Genomic DNA, 20,931 nt, shown 5'->3' on the forward strand with positions numbered 1-20,931 from the left:
AAAAAGCCAATAGCCCATTACCAGAAAAAGCATTAACAAAGGGAAATCTCTTTCTTGAAATACTTAACATATTAATCATTCTGGGGTACTTTTACTAAGGTGCGCTGAAAATGGCCTGCGCTGTTGTAGGCATGTGCATTGGACGTGTACAGGTCCATTTTTCAGCATGCCTGCAAAAAAGGCCTTTTTGGGGGGCCGAAAATGGATGTGTGGCAAAATAAAAATTGGTGTGTGTCCATTTTGAGCCTGAGACCTTACCGCCACCCACTGACTTAGCAGTAAGGTCTCATGCGTTAACTGGGCGGTAATCGTCAGCGTATGTACACTGCCAACTAGCACCCGGTTAGCACCACGTGGTAGAAAATAAAAAATATTTTCTGCTGCATGTATTGGATGTGCATAAAGAATGGAATTATCACCTGGAGCATGCGGTAGCTGGGTGGTAGTTCCAAATTGACATGCGTTGGACGCACATAGGCGCCTACAAGGCCTTAGACAAAGGCCCCCACGTTACCTTGAAAGGCTCTTACCATACAGATTTGGAAGCAGGTGGTTTATTTTGTATAGCAGGAGGTTTATTCTTCCTGAAGCCAATATTCAACCACCAGCACAGGTACAAATTATTGTACTTTTGCTTCATTGAAAGACGATATAGACAATAGTACTTTGTATAAGAAATCTGTGGCATACTGTAAATCGATTTCTGCATCATTAGTCTAGTTTCAAGACATAAAGGACTGAATTCTATAAATGGCGCCTAAAAAAATGGTGCTAAGCGATGTTTTATATTTATTTTAAACTTGATATATTGCCTTTTCTAATCAAGGGCCAAGGTGGTTTATAAAATTCTTATATAAAATAACAGTAAATAAAGGAATCCATTAAAGATAAGAAAGGATAAATTCATTTAAGAAAACACAACATACTGAACGATGAAACAAACTGTACAATAAAACAAGGCAGCTCTGAGTGATCATACAGGTGGTGCACAGCACAATTAGGTAGCCGGAAAGTTATAAGCACGCTGAAAATAATTGGTCTTTAGTAATATCTTAAATTTGGGTTAAGAAAGTTCTGCCCTAATATTAGAAGGAAGACTATTCCAGAGACTAGCAGGCTTATTTTCGAAAGAGAAGGGTGCCAATCTTTCGATATAAATCGAGAGATGGGCGTACTTCTCCCAGGGTCGCCCAAATTGGCATAATCGAAAGCCGATTTTAGGCGTCCTCAACTGCTTTCCATCGCAGGGATGACCAAAGTTCACAGGAAGGCGGGACTAGGGCGTGCCTAACACATGGGCGTCCTTGACCGATAATGGAAAAAAGAAGGGTGTCCCTGATGAGCACTTGGGCGACTTTATTTGGTCCATTTTTTCTTACGACCAAGCCTCAAAAAGGTGCCCGAACTGACCAGATGACCACCGGAGGGAATCGGGGATGACCTCCCCTTACTCCCCCAATGATCACCAACCCCCTCCCACCCTCAAAAAAAATTTTTAAATATTTTTCCAGCCTCTATGCCAGCCTCAAATATCATACCCAGCTCCATGACAGCAGTATGCAGGTCCCAGGAGCAGTTTTATGGGGTACTGCAGTGCACTTTGGGCAGGTGGACCCAGGCCCATCCCCCCCCCCCACCTGTTACACTTGTGGTGGTAAATGTGAGCCCTCCAAAACCCACCACAAACCCACTGTACCCACATCTAGGTGCCCCCCTTCATCCCTAAGGGCTATGTTAGTAGTGTACAGTTGTGGGGAGTGGGTTGTGGGGGATTGGGGGGGCACAGCACACAAGGTAAGGGAGCTATGTACCTGGGAGCTTTTTCTGAAGTCCACTGCAGTGCCCCCTAGGGTGCCCGGTTGGTGTCCTGGATGTGATTGGGACCAGTGCACTATGAATGCTGGCTCCTCCCATGACCAAATGACTTGCATTTGGTCGTTTCTGAGATGGGCATCCTCAGTTTCCATTATCACTGAAAATCGGGGACAACCATCTCTAAGGTCGACCTAAATGTTGAGATTTGGGTGTCCCCGACCGTATTATCAAAACGAAAGATGGACGCCCATCTTGTTTCAATAATACGGGTTTCCCAGCCCCTTTGCGGGGACGTCCTGCGAGGACGTCCTCAGGAAATCTTGGGCACCCCGTTCGATTATGCCCCTCCAAGTGACAGATAAAAGAATGTGGAAGATCTAGTAGATTTATAATGAGCATTTTGGGGGGATGGTATAACTAAATGGTTAGCACTGAGCAATCGAAGAGCACGGGTTAGTGTGCATAGTATAACTAAGGTGTCAAGATAGAGAGGACATCTAAAGTGTAAGACTTTATGGGTGATGACCAATATTTTAAACCAGATTCGATATTTTTGGGGTAACCAATAAAGTTGAATCAGTAAAGGAGAAACATAATCATATTTCTTTGCTCTGAATAATAGACAGGCTGCTGAGTTCTGGGAGGTTTGTAAATGGCAAAGAGAGATACCAGCATGAACAACATTACAATAGTCTAATCTTGAGATAATAAGCGCATGAATCAAAGCATGCAGAGATGCAAAGTCCAGAAACCTATGAATAGAGTAGAGACGATGGAGCCAGAAAAAAAAACCTTCTTAACAACCTGTGCAATTTGATAATTAAAAGAGAGTTGGGAATCTATTATTATATTTAAATAGCAAAATGACTGTATGGCAGGCATCAGTAGATTGAAAAGGATAGGTGTTAATGCTGGCTTCTGATGGAATCCTGTGATCCAGCAGGTTGTCATTTTTGATGTATTTAAAACTAATTTGTGAGAAGAGAGCCAGCTAGATAAGCCTGAAGGGCAGCTTGTAATAGACCTAATTCTGGTGAGTAGGAAGAAGCTGGAAAAATTAAAAGAATATCATCTGCATAGAAAGAGAAGCAGATGTTATGGTCTTATAAGAGTGTTGCTAGAGGAAGAGAGGACAGAGCCCTGCGGGACTCCGCAGACAAGGGGGAAGTCAGTCGAACAGGAGGTAGAGGAAGATACACAAAAAGAAAGAATGAGCAGACAATAAAGAAGTGAACCAGGCCAAAGTAGTATGAACCAGACCAATGGTTTGTAAATGGCAAAGTAACAGTGAGTAATCTACTAAGCTGAAGGACACCAAAAGATGTGGAGGGGCATAATTGAACAAAAACGTCTATCTCCATGGGCGTTTATCTCCGAGAACAGGTCCGTGAAGGGGCGGACCGAACTGTATTTTCGAAAAAAAATAGATGTCCATGTTTTATTCGACAATTTGTGAGCTGGTCATTTTTGTTTTTCAGTGATAATGGAAAATGAAAGCGCCCAGCTCAAAAACGAATAAATCCAAGGCATTTGTTCGTGGGAGGGGCCAGGATTCGTAGTGCACATGCCAGGACACCAACCGGGCACCCTAGGGGGCACTTTTACAAAAAAAAAAAAAAAAGGTAAAAGAGCTCCCAGGTTCATAGCACCCTTCCCTTGGGTGTTGAGCCCCCCAAATCCCCCTCAAAACCCACCGCCCACAAGTCTACACCATTACTATAGCCCTAAGGGGTGAAGGGGGGCACCTACATGTGGGTAAAGTGGGTTTGGGGGGCGGTCTGGAGGGCTCCCATTTACCAGCACAAGTGTAACAGGTGGGGGGGAATGGGCCTGGGTCTACCTGCCTGACGTCCACTGCACCCCCTAATAACTGCTCCAGTGACCTGCATTCTGCTGCCAGGGAGGTGGGTATGACATTTGAGGGTGAACATAAAAAGTTGTGAAACGGCATATTTTTGTGGTGGGAGGGGATTTGTGACCACTGGGGGAGTCAGGGGAGGTCATCCCCGACTCTCTCCAGTGGTCATCTGGTCATTTAGGGCACTTTTTGGGGCCCTATTCGTGGAAAAACAGGGTCCAGGAAAAGTGCCCTAAATTCTCGCTAAAAACGCATATTTTTTTCCATTATCGGCGAAAGGCGCCTATCTCTGATCGGCCGATATCCATGCCCCAGTTCCGCCTTCACCATGCCTTTGACACGCCCCCATCAACTTTGTCCGCATCGGAGTGCAGTTGAAAACGTCCAAATTCGGCTTTCAATTATACCGCTTTATTCGTTTTTGTGAGATAAACGTCTATCTCCCGATTTGGGTCGCAATATAGGCGTTTTTCTTTTTCAATTATAAGCTGGATAGTGAGATAAGGAGAGTGTAATTTGCTTGTAAGTGCTACAACTGTGTTTTCAGTGCTGTGGTTGGATCTAAATCCTGTCTGTCGTGGATGCAGAACAGAAAGTTTTTCAACATGCACTAAGAGGTGTTTGAAGACTATTTTTTGTTGTTGTTGTTGTTATTTTTGAAAGGATGCAAAGGACAGTAATGGGCAGAAACCGTAGTGGTCGAGTGAAGAATTTTTAAGTATTGGCTTAACACTGCTATTTTCCAGCATAGAGGTACTGTACCTGTTGAGAGACTAGATTAAATTAGTGAAGAAGTAATGGAAATAGACCATGTCATGAAATTTTTAACCAAATAGATGAAAGTGGGTCCAGAGGGGAAGTTGTAAGATGCATGTGGGTGATGGTGTTAGATAAGGAGGTAAGAGTGGGTACAGTAAAGGAGCCCCATGATGAAGAAGAAATATTAGGGTTGACTGATGTGTGAGAGGCGTCCATATCTAAGAGATCAACTGAGATGATGGCATCTCGAAGGGTAGCAATCTTGTTGGTAAAGTACATGCCCAGTGAGTTAGCAGAGAGGACTAAAGCTGAATCACAAGAAGGCTTACACTCAGTAAGACGAGCCACCCTTTGGAATAATTCTTTTGAGGGGTTTCTTGAGTAATCGATTAATTGGATAAAAGTTCTTTATGCCACTTTTAATTCACAATTAAAATATTTAGAAGTGGATCTATTTGTAATATTTCCAGATTTTGAATCTTTCACCAATGGCGTTCAGCCCTGCAAACTTGTTGCCTTAAGAGAATAAGTCCATTGTGAAAGCATGGGACTTTTTTAATCTTTGGGACTGATGTGTCTGCTATTCCTGGGTAAGAGTAGTGTTCAGAGGAGCAAAATGAGACCTTTATGTTGTTGGAATGTAATTGTATTTTTACATGCATTGCCTGTCACCTATTATTTCTCTGTGATTACTCTGTGACCTCTGATGTGAATTACTTAGAGAGGTCACACAGCTATGCAACTTCCTGTGGGGGTTAGACACAGCAGATGCAGCACATGCAGCACATGGAGCACATGGAGCTCATGATCTCTCCTAACCTGAGAGGATCTATGGTGGTGTGAGCATCCATTACCATCTAAGCACATGGAAGGAGCTGATAATACAAATGTATAGTAATATGTATATATAAGCCTGTCTGATTATAATCTAACTACAAACTGTGAGTAAACAGATGTTTTGTTACTTCAACTTTAAAGTGACTCAGCAGTGAATTATTCAGGGGTGAATGAGAGAGAGATGAAGAAAGAAATTAACATTTCTAAAGCTGAAGCTGTGTGTACTAAAATCTGCTAATTATTTACTACAAATAATCCAACAAAAGGGTTATGGGCCCAGGGCCAGGAATTGAAAAAGAAGAGAAATATTACCAGGCAGAAAAAAAGGCCACATTTTTCTCTTAAGTTTTAAAGGAAAGATTCAGTCTGTCTCTCTCCCCCCCCACACAGCAGACAGAAGGCTAAGAAAATGGCTGAGGGAAGAAATTCACCATTTTTCTATTCTCTCAAGGTGCCAAAATTAACTGAGTTTAATTATCAGCAGTGGGAACTAAGATTCATATGTCTCCTTCGAGCAAAAAGATTAAATATATGCTTAGACCAAGACAGAACAGCTGAAAATATGGCTGAATGGGACAATGCAAACTATTATGTGAAGTGCATGCTTTTGGAAGCTCTCTCAGAGAAACAAGCCATATTAGTGGAGGGAAAAGATACACCAAAGGACATTTTATATAAACTGAGAACTATGTATGCAACTACATATGCAAAGCAGCAACCAATTTGGTTGGCAGAGTTGAATGAAACCAAATTAAGGGATAAAAGTAAATGTAATGATCACATTATGCATCTTATGTCTTCATTTCAAAAGTTAGAACTTTCTGGAATTCCCATGTGTGATGCATTGAAAAGAGCATTTCTTTTTACCTCACTATCAAAGAAGTTTGATGTTTTTAGGTCTGTAAATGAGGCCATTGAAGGGCAATCTTTTGAACAGGCAACATCAAAACTAAGGCAGGAATGCATAATAAATGATTCTGAGGAGATGTGTTCTCAAAGCAAGTCAGAGAGAAATGAAACAAATTTCTTGGCAAAGAACAGAGGAAGGCGGAGCTATGGGAAAACTCCACCCAAGGGCAAGCTGATTTGCTACTCATGTGGAAAGGAGGGACATGTATCTAAATGGTGTAAGGAAACACAAAACACTCCCTCTAGCTCACCTAAGCCAATGGAACTAAAGAATTTTCAAACCAGGAAATGTATGAAGGACAAAGATAAACACAAGGGCTTTCTAATGGCAGAAAAATCTTTGACTATGGTAAATAATAATTCAAATGAAAGTACTTGGATTTTGGATTCGGGGAGCACATGCCATTTAACCAATTGTAAGGATTTCTTTCAGGAAATGTGTCCAGAAGAAGGAATTCTTAAAACTGCAAACGCAGGGACTGCTCAGATCCAAGCAAAAGGTATTGGATTCTTAAAATGCAAAGTGTCTAATGAAGTTAAAGAAATTCCTGTAAGTGATGTCTTGTATATTCCCCAAGCAGTTTGCAATATGCTTAGTGTATCTACATTAGATAAGAAGGGATTTGTGATTCATTTTGAAAACAGTAAGTGCACAATCTCTAAAAATGATGAAGTGTATGCTGAAGCTTTTATGCATAATGATGTTTATAAGCTGAACATTTCAGGTGAAGCCTCACATATGGCGCAAGTAAGGAAGAATGATGGTAAATGTAGTCTGGAAATCTGGCACCGCCGCCTGGGACATCGTGATTCTAAGGTGATCCAGGATCTTTACAGTAAGCAACTAGCCACTGGCATTCAGATAAGTGCAGATGCTGGTAAAATGGAGAAATGCATAGACTGTGTTACTCAAAAAGGTGTGAGACCCTCATTTCCTGCATACACAGGAAATAGGAGTAATAAAGTGCTGGACTTAATACACAGTGACTTATGTGGACCGTTTAATATCCCATCATTGGGAAATAACAGATTTGTGCTAATATTCTTGGATGATTTCTCTAGATATTGTGTGGCCTATTTGCTGAAAGAGAAAAGTCAAGTCACAGACATGCTGAAGAAATACGTAGCCATGGTGAGCAATAAATTTGAAAGAAAACCAAAGGTTCTTCAGACTGACAATGGTGGTGAGTTCACTTCACAAAGCATGCGCACATTTCTAGAACAAGAAGGCATTCAACATATCACAACAGTAGCTTATACACCAGAGCAAAATTCTGTTGCAGAGAGAAAATTTAGGTCACTTGTGGAAATGACCAGATGTATGCTGTCAGATAGCAATCTCCCTAAAAGACTATGGGGGGAAGCCATTCTCACAGCAGTGTACCTACAAAACAGAATGCCAACTAAAGGCGCTGAGCGCACACCACATGAGACATGGCATGGTAGGAAGCCAAGCCTGTCACACATAAGAACATTTGGAAGTACAGCATATGCTCATATACCAAAGCAAAGAAGGCATAAGCTGGATTCCACAACAGAAAGGGGCATTTTAGTTGGCTATGCTCCAGGACACAAAGGATATAGAATTTTGAATCTGAAAACTGGCATTGTTGGCATAAGACATGTTACATATTTTGATGAAAACAAGAGGGTTGATAAAGGCTGGATTATCCCAGATGAGCCTTATCATCCAGAATATGAAACTAGAACCATAATAGACATGCCAGTGTATATAAATGCCATACCAAGGCAGATGTCTGAAAGCAACTCATCTGTATCTAACGAGGAACAGGCAGAGGAAACAGACACAGAAAGGATCATTGAAGAAGACAGTACAGTTGGAGAAGGGGAATCAATTGGAGAAGAACTCTCAGATTTAGAGGATGCGGAAAGGTCAGACCAACCTGTTGTCAGACGCTCATCCAGGGAAAACAAAGGTGTTCCACCCCCAAGACTGTCTTACCTAACAAAGTCAGCAGAAGCTCAAGAGCCCTTAACATGGGATGAGATTGAGAAAATGCCAGCAGAAGAAGCTGCTGAATGGCATAAAGCTGCACAAGAAGAAATTGATGCATTGGATAAAAATAATACTTGGATTCTTACAAAATTACCTCCTGGCAAAAAAGCTATAGGATGCAAATGGGTATTCAAGTTAAAAAGGAATGCACAAGGAAAAGTGGAAAGGTATAAAGCCAGATTAGTGGCAAAGGGATATCTTCAAAAATATGGAGAAGATTTTGATGAAGTGTTTGCACCTGTAGTGAAACACACGACAATAAGAACACTTCTGAGCATTGCAGTCTCAAAAGGCATGCAAGTCAAACACATTGATGTGAAAACAGCATTTCTTCACGGAGATATAACTGAAGACTTGTACATGGAACAGCCAACAGGTTTCATAAATACAAAACAAAGACAGCTAGTGTGTAAATTAAACAAAGGTCTTTATGGATTAAAGCAAAGTGCAGAATGTTGGAATGATAAATTGCATGAAATATTGACAAATTTGGGATTTAAGCAAGGTGAAGCAGATAAATGCTTGTACACTAGGTGCACAAATGGACAATATGCATACATTTTAGCTTTTGTTGATGATCTGCTCATTGCAAGCAAAAGTGAGCAAGAGTACAAGGACATTGTAAAGTGTTTAAACCACAATGTTGAGATAAAAGAACTTGGTAATGTGTCATACTATCTTGGTATAGAAATTGAGAAACAAAATGATGGTTCTTATCTTCTAAGCCAGAAGCAGAAAATAAATGAGCTTATTGAAAGTTTAGGTATGCAAGATGCCCAAGTTGTAAGCACTCCCATGATCACTGATTTTCTGAAGGATGAAACAGTAAGAGAACCTTTACCAGATAACATCCAATATAGATCAGCCATAGGTAAGCTTTTATATCTAGCTACCACATACAGGGCTGATATAGCAAATGCAGTAGGAATTTTGAGCAGAAGGGTCAGCTCACCTACCAAATCAGATTGGACTGCAGTTAAAAGGATGGTAAGGTATTTAAAGGGTACCATTGATTGTAAATTAAAGATTTCAGCCAATAGTAATCCAAAACTAATATGTTACTGTGATTCAGATTGGGCAGGGGATCATTCTGATTATAAATCCACAAGTGGATATGTGTTTATGTATGGAAATGTACAAATTTCATGGGCCAGTCATAAACAAAGTATTGTGAGTTTGTCTTCTACAGAAGCTGAATATGTGGCCGTATCGGAAGCGTGCAGAGAACTGATGTGGATTGAAAAACTTTTGCTGGATTTCGGAATAGCTGAAAAGAGACCAATCCAGATAATGGAAGATAATCAGAGCTGCATCCGACTGTCACAGAATGACAAGGTTCAGTCACGCACCAAGCACATCGCAACGAAATACCACAACGTGCGAGAGTTGGCGAAAGAAGGGGTCATCAGTCTACACTATTGTCACACCAGTGAGATGACAGCTGACATCATGACCAAACCGTTACCCAGAGAACATTTTGTGAATCTGCGTATAAAGCTTGGACTTTGTATGAATAAATAATTGCATGACAGTTATGCATGAGAAGGGGTTTGTTGGAATGTAATTGTATTTTTACATGCATTGCCTGTCACCTATTATTTCTCTGTGATTACTCTGTGACCTCTGATGTGAATTACTTAGAGAGGTCACACAGCTATGCAACTTCCTGTGGGGGTTAGACACAGCAGATGCAGCACATGCAGCACATGGAGCACATGGAGCTCATGATCTCTCCTAACCTGAGAGGATCTATGGTGGTGTGAGCATCCATTACCATCTAAGCACATGGAAGGAGCTGATAATACAAATGTATAGTAATATGTACTGTATATATAAGCCTGTCTGATTATAATCTAACTACAAACTGTGAGTAAACAGATGTTTTGTTACTTCAACTTTAAAGTGACTCAGCAGTGAATTATTCAGGGGTGAATGAGAGAGAGATGAAGAAAGAAATTAACATTTCTAAAGCTGAAGCTGTGTGTACTAAAATCTGCTAATTATTTACTACAAATAATCCAACATATGTTTCATTCCAACAGGAAGCAGCAGCTTCAAGTGGGAGCTCTAAAAATGTTTAAGGGAAAAAAGTAAATAAAGGAGGAGAAGTTGTAGGATCATGGTAGATAAAGTGAGAATTAACTATATGGGAACAAAAGTGGAGGAACTGCACTTGGAATGTTTAATAAGAAAGTTATTAAATTATGGTCAGACCAAGTTAAAGGAAAAGATTTTAAGTTTGGGATAGGGTTGGAAATGTTTTTGTGAGGAATAATAAGGTCCAAAGTGTGACCAGCTGAGTCAGTGGGAAAACTAACCAATTGGGTAAGTCCAATATCTTCTAGGAAAGATAGAAAAGTGTGAGATCTTGGAGCTGCAGGTGTATCAATGTAGATATTAAAATCGCCTACAACTATTAAGTTAGGAAATCTAGTAACAGCATCAGCTAGAACCTGAATAAGCAAGTCCCAGTTCACCTTAGTTATTGCAGGAGAAGAATAAAAGATGAAGGGCCCTGTTTACTAAGGTACGCTAGCCTTTTTAGCGCATGCTAAAAATTAGTGTGCACTAACCGTGTAGACACCCATAGGAATATTATGGGCATCTACACGGTTAGCACACACTACAAATGCTAATGCACCTCTAGTGTGGCTTAGTAAACAGGACCCTAAGAGAGTCAAATTAATTGGAGCAGTAAGTTTAATAGCAAGAGTTCGAGGATAACTAAAGTCAGATGAAGGAATTTCAGCAAAGGAAAAAGTTGAGGGGAGGCAAATAGCAATGCCACCCCTCTTTTTTGAAGTTCTAGCAGAATGGAGCTTAATATTTTATTTATTTATTGGGATTTATTAACCACCTTTATGAAGAGATTCTTCCAAGGTGGTATACAGTAAGCACAGTTTAACATCAAACTTACAATTTTGTTAACAGCATAACAGTAGTATAATGAACAAGTAAAGACATAGACAGAATGAAAGAGGAAAACTTGAAAGCAGCAAATTGAGGCCTAATAATAGGACTACCATGAAACAGGATCAAAAATATACACATTTGACAGCACTGAAATTCAAATAACACAGATATAATACGATGTAAGCATAATGGCAATGGAATATCTCATAAGCACACAATTAGAGAACATTCAAATAACACTGCTATGATACCAATGCTCTTTTTTACAATACAGCTTATCATATAGCTGAGGTGCCAAGTTTAGATATATACACGGGAACAAGATGCGTGGTACAGAGTTAGTTGGGATAAATAAATGGGTGGCTAAACTAAAGGCAATATAGAGGGGAATAATCGAACGTCGCCGGCGAAATAGGTCGCCGGCAATCTATTTTGGCGGCGGCGCAACAGCTGGCCGGAACCGTATTTTCAAAAAAGATGGCCGGCCATCTTTTTTTTCGATAATACAGTGTGGGCCGGCGAAATGCCTTGGATTTCGCCGGGTTTGAGATCGCTACTTTTGTTTTTCCGCGATAATGGAAAAAACTGCCGGCAATCTCAAACCCGGCGAAATCCAAGGCATTTGGCCGTGGGAGGAGCCAGCATTTGTAGTGCAATGGTCCCCCTCACATGCCAGGACACCAACTGGGCACCCTAGGGGGCACTTCAAACATCTTTTATAAACAACCAAATTAGCTTCCAGGTGCATAGCACCCTTCCCTTGTGTGCTGAGTCCCCCAAATCCCCCCCAAAACCCACTGCCCACAAGTGTGCACCATTACCCTAGCCCTAAGTGCTGAAGGGGGGCACCTACATGTGGGTACAGTGGGTTTTGGGGGGTTTGGGAGGGCTCAACATTACCCACCACAAGTGGAACAGGTAGGGGGGGATGGGCCTGGCTCTGCCTTTCTGCAGTCCACTGCAACCAACAACAACTGTTCCAGGGACCTGCATACTGCTGTCAGGGTGCTGGGTATGACTTTTGAGGCTGGCAAAAAAGGTTTGTATTTTAATAATTTTAGTGTGGGAGGGGGTTGGCAACCACTGGGGGAGTAAGGGGAGGTCATCCCCCATTCCCTCCGGTGGTCATCTGGTCAGTTGGGGCACCTTTTTGAGGCTTGGTCGTGAAAATAAAAGGACCAAGTAAACCCAGCGAAATACTGCTTATCGCCGGGTTTTATTTTTCCATTATCCGCGAAAGCCGGCCATCTGATAGCCAAGCCCAAGCCTGCCCATGTCCCGCCTTCGCTTCGCCAACACGCCCCTTTGAACTTTCGCCGGCGAGGCAAAGAGAAAGCGGCGAAGCTATCACAAATGTAGCTTTCGATTATACGCTTTTCACCGCTTTTGCGAAATCGCCGGCCATATCCCGATTTGTGTCGGGAAATAGCCGGCGATTACAAGCTGGATAATCATCAGGGAGGCCTCCTCTCCATCTTTCAACCAGTCCAGAAGAGGTGCTGTGAGAGGACTTCCAGAAAGGGAAAGATCTTCACTGGTAAGAATTTGCTGGGAAATTGTTTTTAAACTTGGGGAAAGGCGGACTTAGAATTAAATAGGTAACCTCAAGGACTTTAAGTTACTCTGCTCATTTTTCTAATTTTAGTTTTTTGAGGAGGTTGGTTGTGTCAGGGTGGGGAGTAGGCATTCCTGTGCTAACCAGTTAACGTATCTACATTACTGCATGATAACTGGTTGGCGCACGGATAACACAGGAGCCCTTAACACCTACAAAATAGGTAACTTGTTTAAACTTTATTTTTATGTTGTTTTTTTCAGGTGTCTACACATTTTAACTATGTAGAGAAGTTTCTCTTATTACAATTTTGCATTTCAATAAAACTATATTAGCGTCAGACAGTAGATTGTGTCCACTTTTAACCAGCAATATGTTTGTATGATGTTATGGCATTGTACACATCAACGTTATCTAAAAGAGCAAGAACAAGAAATTTATCTTTCTTTTCCAAACCTATGATGTAGAGAAACATATATTTAGCACTGGTTCTTAGTGGTTAGGGCGATTATCGGCCTTATTTTCGAAAGTGATGGGCGCCCATATTTTGACCCAAATCAGGAGATGGGCGCCCATCTCGCAAAGGCGCCCAAATCGGTATAATCAAAAGCCAATTTTGGGCGTCTTCAACTGCACTCCATCATGGGAACAAACAAAGTTGACGGGGGCGTGTCGGAGGCATGGTGAAGGTGGGACTGGGGCGTGTTTATCGGCCGAGGAGAGATGGGCGCCTTCAGCCGATAATCGAAAAAAAAAGGCGGCAGAAGCGAGAATTTGAGTCGCTTTTGCTGGACCCTTTTTTTTCACGACCCAAGTCCCAAAAAAGTGCCCCAACTGGCTAGATGACCACCGGAGGGAATCGGGGATGACCTCACCTGACTCCCCCAGTGGTCACTAACCCCCTCCCACCACAAAAAAAGAACTTTAAAAACTTTTTTTGACAGCCTGTATGCGACCCTCAAATGTCATACCCAGCTCCCTGACAGCAGTATGCAGGTCCCTGGAGCAGTTGTTAGTGGGTACAGTGGACGTCAGGCAGGCGGACCCAGGCCCATCCCCCCTACCTGTTCCACTTGTGCTGGTTAATGTTGAGCCCAACAAAAAAACACCAAAACCCACTGTACCGACATGTAGGTGCCCCCCTGCACCCCTTAGGACTATGGTAATGGTGTAGACTTGTGGGCAGTGGGTTTTGGGGGGATCTGGGGGGCTCAGCACACAAGGGAAGGGTGCTATGCACCTGGGAGCTATTTAATTTTTTTTAATTTGTAAAAGTGCCCCCTAGGGTGCCCAGTTGGTGTCCTGGCATGTGATGGGAACCAGTGCACTACGAATCCTGGCCCCTCCCATGACCCAATTCCTTGGATTTGTTCGTTTTTGAGCTGGGCGCCTTCGATTTCCATTATCGCTGAAAACCGATAGCGCCCAACTCAAAAACACTCAAATCCTAGGCATTTGCCCTGCACAACCCATATTATTGAAAAAAAGATGGGCGCCAATCTTTTTTCAAAAATACGGTTTGTCCCGTCCCTTCGCATGCCCGCCCATGGAGATGGGCATCCACTTTCGATTATGCCCCGTGCACCAGGGGTCTCCATGAGGGTATGTTGATTGTGTGCAGGATGGTGTTGTAGGTGTGGCTGTATATTGTCAGGAGTGTTGCGTTTGTGTGTGTTTTGTTCTTGAGGCTATTATGTGGGCTGCATCTCTTCCCTATCCCATTCCCCTCCCTCCTCTCCTTCATTATAATTTTTAATTTTCCTCTTGTTCTAGTAATAGAGGTTCTCAGATTCTTTTGAACTCTGTTTCTTTGCCTTTCATTATTGCTGTTCCCCATTCTAGCTTCTGCCATACTTCTGCTTTCCAGCAATGGATCATTGGGGCATTAACTTCTCTCTGTGTTACAGCAATCGCCATCCTTGCTGCTAGAAACAGGAAGTTGGTGAAATCTTTGCAGGTTAGTGAGGTGGGTTCTGGTTCTATCATTATACCTAATAGCATTAGGGTGTAGTTCATGGGGATGTCTTGTTTGGTGTATTTGTGAATTTCCATTCTCACTGTCTCCCAGAATGGTTGAATTTCTGGGCACTCCAACCAGATGTGTTTAAAGTCTCCTCTGAGAGCCACAACCTCTCCAGCAGGTGTCTGGGATATCTGTGAACATCTTCAGTATTTAGCGCATGGCCATTAATGCAAAAAAATGGAAAAAATATATATTTTTACAGCTGCAGTAAAAATGGCATCATGTGGGAAACTGTTAAAAAAAAATCCGCAATCAAGCGGAGAACTCGAACGCCCCACGGGAAAACACAGATATAGGTAAAAAGTGGGATGTTTGACCACGGAAATACAAATCCTGGAGACAATATCATAAAAGACTTTATTCTTCAATAAAGAAGTTTTTATGATATTGTCTCCAGGATTTGTATTTCCGTGGTCAAACATCCCACTTTCTACATATATCATGTGGGAAAAACCACATAAGGGCACATTAAGGCCACTTTTTCCACAGCTTAGCAAAAGAACCCTATAAAGAATACCAATACCACTACATTTCTTGAATACCGCTATATCCCCAGTCCAATGCAGTTCACAACAATGGCACAGAGATACAACATCACAGAATTAACATAAGTTTCCAACCAATATCTCATTTTAAAATAGTTATTATCAAAAAAAAAAAGTCTTAACCTTTTTATGAAAAGCAAAATATCTCAGCTCTAATCTAATGTCCAACAGTAAAAGATTCATTTGGAAATTGCAAAGGAAGAAAAGATAGAGCCAGCCTTCTTAGAAATTCTCACCACTCTAATACTTAGAGTATGAACATGTGCTCCAAGGCCAGTGAAACTATAAATGGCACCTTAAAAATCAGCACCAAAAATCTACATGATTAGCATGATTCTGTAAACAATGCCTAAAGTTAAGCTTTGTTTATAGAACATGGCTACGCGCTGTTCTTGCGACTAAAATTTAGCTGCACCCATTTAGGCCACCTAAAACCAGGCCTAAATACCTGCGCCTAATTTAGGCACAGATCAGGTGTATTCCATAATAGTGCACATATGGATCCTATTACAAAGGCGCACTAGCATTCTTAGTGTGCACTAAACACTAGAGATGGCCATATATTCCTATGGGTGTCTCTAGTGTTTAGCACGTGCTAATCATTAGTGTGTGCTAAAAATGCTAGTGCTCCAGTCGACAGCAGTAAGAAGTGAAAATGCTGTCTTCACATCCCCGTTAGTGTGGACCTTGAAGCAGCTACGCAAAAAGCTGGCCATCGTTGGTCCTGAATGCTTGGAGAATAGTTTAAGAAGCTGCCTCAATATTTGCTGCATTGATAAGTACATTGAATATTTGGATCAGTAAAGTTGAGAGTTTTCTACATTAAATATAGAACCATTGATTGCTTTTACTGAACATATGAATGCAGTGGAATTATAGAATATGCTTTGTTGATAGCACCTAAAAGTACACTCATCCATTTACATCAATGAAAATGTGGTGTAAATCCTGGCACGTAGATATTGGGCCATAGGAATAAAATAGGCCCTGTTGCAGATAACTCGAGCTAATTTTTAGTAAACCTCCCCCCCCCCCCCCCCCCCGAGATTTATAGAACTAAATGTGATCACCAAGATCTACTCTTCATCATCGGCAAAAACCTTTCATATAAACATGTATTTTTTTCATTTGTTAATTTTTTCTTTCATTTTTCATAAAACACCTTCATGTACACAACAATATTTAGTCCACTGCATTCATATGTTCAGTAAAAGCAATCAATGGTTCTATATTTAATGTAGAAAACTCTAGGTGCCAATTATAGAATACACTTAGTCGGGCACTGATTTCAGTGCTGATTTTTTTTAGGTGCCATATATAGAATCTCCACCTAAGCGACCAGGTTTAGCGCATGACTAAGTAGTCTCTAAAATCAGAAAACATTTTAAATGTTTTTAAAAAGCTGACTTTAGGTTTAGTCTGTCCTATTTTTATGCACTACCTCATGGCCTCTTAAGTGCTGAATATTGATTCGCTAGCTCAAAAAATAACCAGATATTAAAAACTGAAGCCAGCTTTGAATATCCAGGAATAACTCTGTAGGCGGTGAGCAGAATATCAGACCCATAGATTATAAACTACGGCAATTTACATGACAAAGATTGGCATGGATATTTAAACCTGCTCTAAGGATCCTGTCACTTACACTGGGCATCTACTTGTCTTTATAAAATAAGCTTCATATATGTGCCATAAATAGTTCTTTAACTAGGCACATGTTTATAAAATTATCCTGTTAATGTTTAAATTCATTAGCCAGGGACTAACAGCAGCACTACTCTGGTCACACTGGCAAAAATCTCTCTTTCAGTGCCAAGGAAGTGTTAGGCCAAAGTGAGGGCAGAATGACTAGCTACACACATAGGGCCAGATTCTGTATAAGGTGCCTAAAAAACCCACACGGTAAACATTTCCTCTAAGCGTATTCAATAAGCGGCGCCTAGATTTAAGCATGGTATATAGAATATGCTTAGTTGATATACCAGCACCATAAACTATTCGTCTACATTTACACCAGTGAAAATGTGTTGTAAATCCCTGTGTGTAGATTTATTTATTTATTTATTTTAGCACATTTATATCCCATATTTTTCCCACATGTTAGCAGGCTCAAAGTGGCTTACAATGTACTGATTAGGCTAGCGCCAGACCAGTGGTGAAACGGTTACAATTAAAATTGAGAGGATAGAAGGAACAGGGTGAGAAGAAAAAAAAAGGGGAGGAAAGGGAAGAAAGTCTAAAATGGTCCCAGGAAATGTTGTTAGGAAGGACTGCAGATGATATGTAGAAACTTTGGAGTAGGCTGAACCGTTGGGCTGGAGGAGATGTAAACCGTCCGGAAAGATCAAAATGGCGAAAATGGCAGTCGAAGTCCGCTCCGTTATCCGACCACTCCACAACCCGCTCACTTTCTAAGATCTTCAATGAGAACAGCTGATTGAAAAGTGGGAACCAGCAAACAGTCACACCAGGCCGATGTCGCAGTTGAAATCGGCAAGACATCAGGAGACGAGGCACTTCACCAGGAGATGTACTCTCCAAAAAGTCCCAATGACGACGACACAATGTCCAACAGCCAACGATCAACCAAGCAGCACATTGGGCCATATTCTATAACTACATGTGCAAATTTGGGAATGCCCATGAAACGCCCATTTCCCTGCCCATAGCCATGCCCTCTTTCAACTGTGCACATTAGAATTTAAGCGCAGTTCATTACAGAATATGCTTAGTGAGTTGTGTGCGTAAATTCTATTTATTGCCAATTAGTGCTCATTATTGCTTGTTAAGTGCTGTTACCAATGCTGATTAGCTTGTTAAGCCAATTAAGTTATGCATGTTAAGAATATGTCTGGATTTCAGCACAGGTATCTAGGTACTATATAGAATCTGGTTGACATCGCCTAATTCTATATAGTGCGCCACAAATTAGGTGCCTAACTGCTATTTGAGTGCTTAAAGTTAGGCACCTAACTTCTAAGGTGATATCGTGCCAGTTAACGCCTAAGTGCTTTAGGGCATAACTGCAAAGGGGGCATTGTGTGAAGGTGGGGCATGAGGAAGGGTCACACACTTAGGTACCAAACTCAAAGAATATTGTAAATTGTATGCCATGGTGGCAAACATTTAGGTGCTAACATTTACACCTGCTTTTTACATAGTGTAAATCAGGGGCATAGCCAGACTTCACCGGGAGGGGGGGCCAGAGCCCAAGGTGGGGGGGCACTGTTTAGCCACCTCCTCCCCCGCCACCGACCACCCCTCCCCCCGCGCGCCCGCTACTGCCGCCAGTTTTGGAACACCCCCCCCCAACGACGATAACGACCTTCTTGAGCCCCCCTCCCGCCACCAACCCTCCCTCGCCATCGCCGCCCGCCCCGCCACCGCATGAGGTACCTTGTTTGCTGGTGGGGGTCCCCAAACCCCGCCAGCCAAAGAGTCTGCTTCAGCACCGGAATTAATAGACTCCGGCGCCTTCATTCAACAAAGTTCGTGTGAAGAAGATCAGCTGGTTTTGACGCCTTATGTTGAATGAAGGCGCCGGAGTCTACTAACTCCGGCGCTGAAGCAGACCGGCTGGCGGGGTTTGGGGACCCCCGCCAGCAAACAAGGTACGTCATGCAGCGGCGGGGCGGGCGGCGATAGCGGGGAGGGTTGGTGGCGGGAGGGGGGTTCAAGAGGGTCACAGCAGGGGGCCAGGGCCGAATCTACAGGGGCCCAGGCCCCACATAGCTACGCCACTGGTGTAAATGTTGGTGTCAAAATGTTGGCACCCAAATGTCAACTTAGGCTCTGTTCTATAATGGAATCTGGGTGCCCAGATGCTTAGCGCACAGATTTTGGGCACCTAATTTTTAGCATCTTTTATAGATTTGTCCCCACAGTGGCTGCTTTTTAACTCCTATTCACTTGTTCAGTACCTGTGTCTGTTTTATCATTCCCACCTTAAGTAGTTCCCTTTCTCTTATTTGTTCAGTTTGTCTGTCCTGATTAGATTGTAAACTTTGTCGACCAAGGACTGTCTCTTATATGTTCAGTGTATAGCGCTGTATACGTCTAGTAGTGTTATAGAAATGATTAGTAGTAGTAGTAGTAAAATTCAGGGAACAGCTTGAAAATGGCACAACTCTAGCACGCATTTCATATACCCATTTAAATTGACCATGGTTAGGTTTCATGCACCAGAAGAAAACACTGAGGTGGAGGAACAGAAGGACCCATACAAAATACGCACAGTCAGTCAGACAGTAGGATAAAAGCTTTTATTTATGATTCTGTCTGCAGCAGACCCCTGAGGCAGGCTTTGTCAAGCCAAAACATGGTCCCGTGTTGGGTCCTTGCTCTTATGAGCCTATCAGTGATTGAAAGACGCATCCTTTTACCCTACACTTGACTGACTAGGTTTCATGCACCATCATGTGATAAGTTGTCTAACTCAGTGGTTCTAAACCTAGTCCTCAGAGCACCCAGCAAGTCAGGTTTTCAAGGTCTCCCCAATCAATATGCATGAGACAGATTTGCATACAAAGGAAGCAATGCATGTACATCTATCTCATGCATACTCATTGTGGATATCCTGAAAACCTGACTGGCTGGGTGTGCCCCAAGGGCTGGGTTGAAAACCACTGGTCTAACCGGTCAATGACTTTATGAAAATATATTAAGTTGTTTCTTCCATTCCTTATGGAAATCAGGAAGCACCTAGTTCCATATAAATACACTAAAATTACCTGCTTGAAGGGAGAGAGTATTTTCATGTATCTCCCGAGGACTTAAATCTTCTGACAAAGAAAGCTGCTGGATTCTCCCTGCTGCATTTGCACTAGACAAACTCCCAATGGAAGAACGGTCAGAAACAAAATTTCTGTCTCTAAAATGACAAATTTACAGAGAAAAAAATATTATAAATCAGTAACTGGAGCAGAGGACCAAAAAATGAGAACTGGAATTCAACTAATGTTCTAACCTACTGGCTGTTACATAGGAATACTAGGAATAAAATAAGAGAAAGCAGAACATCAGACTTTAAGACATTAAAAACCACAGTCATTTATTTCCTGTTGAGCATGATTTGCTAGGAGATAATCCTACACCACTGTAAATTGATTGGCAAGGTTTGGAGTACAAAAGAAATCAAGTTTACAGTTGATGTTAGATCACAATTCTAAATCATAATATTTTTGTTAATCTCTAAATATAAAATTTACATTCCAGTACAAAACTAGTGTACCAAATGGTGATGCTATTAATTTTAGGCCCTAGTATTTCTATAAATGGTACTAATATGTGATACCATATGCATTAAAAATGTCATGAGGTGAAGTGCCTACTGCATTTAGAAAAGGGATCAGAGTCCTGGGATTTCTAGAATATAGTATAGTACTTAAATGATGTCCTGTTGGAACCAAACTCCAAATATACTATAAAGGCAATACAGTCACTTTTTAACAATCAGGATAATTTATCTGCATATCTTTGCACTATTTGTTTAACTAGGACAGCTGAATATACAGTCCCAAACTGAAACAGATACTGTACAATATCTATTTCTTAGGGCAGTTACTTATGTGATCTAAAGTATATGGATAAAAAGAAAGTACCAATATTCAGCGCTATCTTTGTATCTTTTACCCTTACCCCTAGATTCTCCCCTACTATTTAGAGAATTTGTGGCTAGACATCTTGAAGACCAGACAAAAG

At 41.7% G+C, this 20,931-nt stretch overlaps 1 protein-coding gene across 3 annotated transcripts in view; it reads right to left on the bottom strand.

Moving 5' to 3' along the window:
- The window catches only part of NEK10 (NIMA related kinase 10), a 487,142-nt gene that overhangs the window by 322,288 nt on the left and 143,923 nt on the right, over nucleotides 1–20,931 (bottom strand). For all 3 annotated transcript variants that reach the window (XM_030205786.1, XM_030205778.1, XM_030205768.1), the window contains exon 13: nucleotides 19,962–20,101. In XM_030205786.1, coding sequence (XP_030061646.1) covers nucleotides 19,962–20,101 — 140 coding nt within the window. The remainder of the gene's footprint in view (nucleotides 1–19,961; nucleotides 20,102–20,931) is intronic.

Source organism: Microcaecilia unicolor, chromosome 1, assembly GCF_901765095.1.
Source record: "Microcaecilia unicolor chromosome 1, aMicUni1.1, whole genome shotgun sequence".
Lineage (NCBI taxonomy): Eukaryota > Metazoa > Chordata > Amphibia > Gymnophiona > Siphonopidae > Microcaecilia > Microcaecilia unicolor.